The sequence below is a fragment of the Bufo gargarizans genome, chromosome 3 (genome assembly GCF_014858855.1).
Source record: "Bufo gargarizans isolate SCDJY-AF-19 chromosome 3, ASM1485885v1, whole genome shotgun sequence".
Lineage (NCBI taxonomy): Eukaryota > Metazoa > Chordata > Amphibia > Anura > Bufonidae > Bufo > Bufo gargarizans.
In genome coordinates this window covers 110,728,242-110,734,040 of record NC_058082.1, presented here as the reverse complement: position 1 = coordinate 110,734,040, position 5,799 = coordinate 110,728,242, and the positions used below count along the sequence as shown (strand labels likewise).

At 39.8% G+C, this 5,799-nt stretch overlaps 1 protein-coding gene across 1 annotated transcript; it reads right to left on the bottom strand.

Annotated features, from left to right (window-relative positions):
- Positions 1-2,747: 2,747 nt before the first annotated feature.
- On the bottom strand, positions 2,748-5,499 carry LOC122933370 (transcription factor Sp5-like). The gene is made up of 2 exons (XM_044288330.1): positions 5,443-5,499; positions 2,748-3,719 (listed from the first exon to the last, which is right to left on the bottom strand). Exons 1-2 carry the CDS (start codon positions 5,494-5,496, stop codon positions 2,748-2,750), a joined length of 1,026 nt encoding a protein of 341 aa, XP_044144265.1. The 5' UTR covers positions 5,497-5,499.
- Positions 5,500-5,799: the final 300 nt, after the last annotated feature.

Here is a 5,799-nt window from a genome sequence, read left to right as displayed (position 1 = left end):
CTGTGAGGAGTGGGTGTGTCTTCAAACAGCTGATGGGGGTCTGACTCCTGGCACCCCTGCCTAACGATCTGATATTAATGGTCTATCCCGAGCATAGGTCACCAATGCCGTACTGCAGGAAAACCCCTTGGATAACACATACCCCTTCACATGTGCATTTTAAGTAGGGTGGCCACTGGCTTCACCCTAGAAAGCCGGACCTCACGGCCATGCCCCAAAGGTGGAAGGTGAGGAGCGGGGGCAGCTGGGTGCTTCCCTCCCCCTCAGTCAGCCACAGGGAGCCATATCTGCGGCTCTAGTGACTGACTGGGGGTGAGAGAAGCCTTGGTCAGTTGCTGCAGCTCACACTTAGACAGCAAAATGTTGCTGTCTGAGCGTGAGCTACTGAAAAGGAGGACATCCCTGTGTCCTTCCAGGATTGTCCAGCCTGAAGCCGGACGTCTGGCCACCCTAATTGTAAGACCTCACAGGCAGGGCCCTCACTTCCTTCTCACTAGTCTATCACCCATTTAGTCATCTTTATTATGCTTTGTGTTATGTAAGTGAACCCTTATCAAATGTAAAAGCACCAAGAAATGAATGGTGTTTTAAAATCTATAACAATAATCATATTACTCCATAACTATAGTTACTAACAGAGGTTTAACTTAAAGCTCCTGGATCCCAAGATAAAATCTTTAATAGGATCTCCTTATAGTAGTGGACTCCTCTTAAGGAGCAAAGAGTCTGAGTGGCTTCCCAGTCCAGGTGAGACCCCATCCTTTACTTTCCTTATATTTAGCATGTTAGTACTAAGTGCATAATACTAATAAAACCCACTCAAAACCGCATCATTTCAGGAAACTGTTCAATCCATCATAATAGACTGATTTTAGTAAAACATTGCAAAAGCCATTTCCCAAATGGGTAACCCATAGTTTGAGTCAGCATGTTAAACCTATAAAAGAGGCTTAAATATGTTACTTTAGTCTTATATTACTGCAACATAAAGACTAGCACTAGAGTCCTGAATAGAGATGAGCAAATCTATCAAAAAAAATAAATAAAAAAAATGTATATCTGAATTGGATCTGAGAGAGAAATGTAAAAAAAAAAAAGTGGGAGACAAGAGAGAAAAAAAAAAAAAAAAAAATATTGTCCTAGGAAACCTCAAACTGACATCCATAAATTTTCAGACTCGATTTGCACAGAATCGATTCAGACCCGAACTGAATCTGTCAACTGATTTGTCCGCATCGAGTTTATAACGACTCCCTTATCTCTAAACAACATTTTTTCCCTTCTATGTTTTGCCATTAAACACAAGAATCGATCTTCATTTTTTCTTTTTGCATCTGCTGGAATCCAGACCCATTTTTTTTTTTTTTTTTTTTACATAAGAAAAACAGAAGAGAAAATGGAGAGCTCAAACATTTAGGCATCTTGCCCATGGCCATATTACAGATCCACAATAATATAGAGATGCAGTGCAAAATCCATAGAAATCTATTAGCCTTCTGTGTTGCTCCAATTTCATTTGGTAGCATACAAAGGCTTAGGAGGTAATTTATTAAGACCGTTGTTTTAGACGCCAGTCTTAATAAAGCCCTGTAGCTGGCGGGGGATCCGCCAAAGTTATAAAGAGCCGCCGACCTGGCGGGGCAAAGTTGCAGATAGCTGCGCAAGTTAACATTGCGCCACCATTTGCGCCTGAAATACGGCCAATTTAGGCGTATTTCAGCTTGGTAAATGACCCCCTTATTTCTAAAGCTTCACACGACATCTGCTGAAAAAAAGGATATACTGTCAGTTTTTAACTAACTTTTTTCAGTGATGCCTTTCTGAGAAATGGACATTACAATCGGCCCCATTCAATTGTATGGGGGCTATCAGTCAGGATAGAACATGTTCTATTTTTTTACACCCATTATTCCTTGGCCGTGAAAAAAAAACTGCAATGCGAATAACCCCATAGATGACCATTGTTCTTAAAATGGACATGCGATAGCCATTAAAAAAGTCTGTCACGTGTGAATGGAGCCTAACAGGTTAATATGGAATCTATGAGAAACAAATAGTGGATTTTGTATTATGGAGACTTTTGGAGTATGTTGTCATGAGGTTTCTTAAGGCCTTATGAGTACTAGCCCTTTATCTGCTGTAGAACATCAATGTGGTGTCCATAGTCCAGATTAAAAAAATATATATATATCAAGATACAATATCAGAAGTGAAAAGAACATGTCATTTTTATTACGACACTTAACAACACAGCAACATTTTATTTAGAAGCTAATAAGCACATTTATTAAAGAGAATGGACATTCCCCTGGACATGAATGTCAGCAATAAATGCAGGAAATCATTTTTATGTTGTGTGTTGTCAGTAGAGTCTGAACAGGTAAAAGAGTCCTCCTGTTTGGAGTTAAAAGCGTTTTTCTCAAGTATGGTGTTCCCCATCTGTGAGAAGGACACATTCATGACCACACCAAAGGACACCACAAAATACTTTTCTGTAGAGACGTGAGAAATAGACATTTAAAGTCACTGTACATTCCTATTTTACAAGTTTATAAATAAGTATTTTAATACTTTTCTTGTGCAGATTTTCTCAGGCAGAGAGTCCTCTTTATATGCAGGTCACTTTGGTCAAATAATTTGAATGCAATACATGTCTTCTGCAACCCTATGAACTTTCCATTGTGAATAAGAAGCAAATACATCTGAACAGATAAAAGTTGCAGATTTTCTGTCCTTTGTAAAACCATTCATTCCTTCTTAATATTGTCCACAGGAGAATCTGCACACTTCAGCTTTTTGTTTTGATGGGTTTTTGTATGTTTGGAAAGATGGTCACTCCTCATAAATCTCTTTCCACATTCTTGGCATCCAAACCGCTTTTCTCCAGTGTGAGTCCTAAGATGCCTCTGCAGCTCATCAGATCTGGTGAAACTTTTACCACAGAAGACCCAGTTACATACAAAGGGCCTCTCACCAGCATGCCAACGTAGATGGGCTTTGAGATGAGAGGTCTTACCATATACTTTGCCACAACCTGGAAGATGACATATATGAAGCTTCTTCTTCCCTGGTTCCTCATTGCTTGGAGAAGCTTGACAGTTTGGGCACTTGCATCTCCTGCAGCGTCTTGTGTTGTTTAGCAGTGTTTTAGAGGAGCTCTGAAGAAGTGCTGCAAGTTGAGGCTGGGGTCCAACTACCAAGGAGTTTGTCAAGTGGAATGAGTGAAGGTTATTTGGGTTTGTCTGTTGTAAGCTCCACCAAGTCTGTTCATCCATATGGGCAGAAGGCATGTGTCTTTGGGTCAGTGTGGTAGGGTTTTGCATGAAAGCAGAGTAGTCTTGTGTCATAGTATTTGGGTCTTGGAAATGGTATGTAGTGTTGGGTGGTACTTGTTGAGTTAACACCTTTACAGGAGACAAATCAAATGAATAAACAGTTGGGTCAGCTGGAGGAGTCAACGGTAGTTCATGAGATCCTACTGCCTGCATATGACCAGCATACTGCATCTTAGGTACACCAAAAGCCACAGCATGAGAACCCATTCCTGTATTTGGAGGAACCTCATTACTCCAGATTTGAAACATTGTTGATGCAAGTCCAATAGAGTTGGATTGTGGGTAATCCAGGTGACTAGACCTGGGTGCTATCACTGAAGCTGAGGAAAGCAGGTTCAGGGTAGGTATAGGTCCTGTGTCTGGAGATGAGTTTGGAGTTCTGTCCTATAAAAAACAAACACAATGATAAGGTTTTCACTGGGTTAATACAAAACTATGCAGGTTTGATGCCTCTACTTAGGATCAGCACACAATACACTATAATCTAATGTATGTTTACCAAGTCAAAAACATGAAAGGACCCTTGTCTGTTCATCAGTGGCAAAAATAGAATTTTTTTTTTTTTTTTTAAATGGGCCACACATGGATGTCTGTTTTTCTCGGAGACCCATTCATTTGAATAGGCAAGTCTTGTGTCAAAAAAATTGGACTCAAATGGTCCAGATAACAAGTGTAAAATGTACAACAAAAACTCTGAACTGAGTGAATAAATAATACTAAGATGATACAAGCAAGCCTCTGGTTGCGACGGTTTAATGCAGATTTTGCACAAAAATTATATGTAAAGTTAATGATTACAAGTAATTATAATAGATTAATGATTTGCTTTCAAATGTAATTACTGCCAATGATAGCATGTGAGAGTTTAGATTTACAAGAGCGATTTTCCACAGGTAAAATCTTTCCATCAATTCAGATATCTAGTAAAGGATGTCCCTTTAGGGAACGACCACACATGGCATAAAATGTTGCAGATTTTAAGTACAATTGTGCATAAAATCCATAGCGTTTTAAACTAGGAGCAAAGTGGATGAGATTACAGCAATTCTCCTCCACATGCTTCGTAAAATATCTGCATCAGAAATTGACCTTAAGTGAAGATTTTGAATCCAAAGTGGAGTTCAACCTTGCGTCAAATCCGTAACAGGAATTGTGCGTAGTGTAGCTGTACCCTAACCATCAATTATCGGCAAAACTATTGCAATACAGGTCATATCAATTCAGGAGTATAATTGATATGGACATGGGCAGCATTTCCACCAGACCAGACATATTGCTATCTAGTCCCTCATGAGTTGAGATGGCAATTTACTATTGTTACAGTGGTTTCGTTACTGTATGGTTCTGCACCTTAGACACCTGATATACAAGTCAAGGCTCTGACATTTCATAAGTTACTGTATGTCTAGTTACTATAATTGCGCCCCTTAGCCTGGTATCACACATGTAGCTTTGGTGCAGTTTTTGAATCAAAGCCAGACGTGGATTTAAAAGGAAATGGGAAGAATAAAGAAATTACATCTACATCTCCATCCCGTTCCTTCCACTTCTGGCTCAAAAGCTTCATCTCAAATTTCACCAGAAAGCGCATGCGTGTTTCCAGCTCAATAGGCATTATATGTAAAGTTTTTCAAAGCATTTCTACAGCATCAGACAGGACTGAAATGTATCGGTTCAACGTACTGGCACCAACAGGTATCACCAAAACACAGCAAGACGTCTGAGAATCAGGGAAGCCATTGCTGTCCTGGTTTGCAAAGCTTTTCATGCCATGGAGAACTCTGCTCAATGCCAGGTGGAAGGTAAAGCAACAGCAAAAAAAAAAAAAAAAATTCAATTTTCTATACATTTACTACAACTTCCAGCATGCACACTTGCTCCGCTATTCTTGGACCTTCCATAAAAGTGAATGGAGCATGCTGGGAGTAGTGATAATGATATATATATATATATTTTATCATCCTAATCCTGTAGAACCCCCCAGTTCTATGCACATGTAGAGTGGATCTTATAGTATATCATGCATCTTTTGAATATATGAGATATTGCGTGACAATATCGATGCATAAAGCAAATCTTAAAGAGTCAAAAATAAGATGGAACCTACCTGTAAATAAGCCTGTAAAGTATTCTCCCTGTGTAGAACAACCACAGAAGCCATGAGGTTGGTCCTTGGTAGGTGAAGGCTTCACAGGATCAGATCATCCCCAGGGCAGGAGAGCAGATTATGATACTTCCCCAGCTCTCTCCTAACTCCTCTCCACTGTTTGATCCTCCACTGAGCAAACTTTTTTTTTTTTTGACTGCCTATCAGCCAATCAGGAGTGTGCGCTCGGATTGTCTTTGAAGTGAGGAAGCTAACCAATCATTAAAATAGATTGAACCATTTTCAAAGTGGGGACTAGTTTATGCGCAGACCCCCTGCTGGGGGTGTCTGTTATGTATGCAGAAGGCTGGCTCTGCT

Coding starts and splice junctions, on each gene's coding strand:
- LOC122933370 (XM_044288330.1), bottom strand. CDS start 5,496: ATGGCTTCTGTGGTTGTTCTACACAGGGAGAATACTTTACAGGCTTAT. Junction 3,720..5,442: donor CTTTACAGGCTTATTTACAG/GTAGGTTCCATC, acceptor TGTTTTTTATAG/GACAGAACTCCAAACTCATC.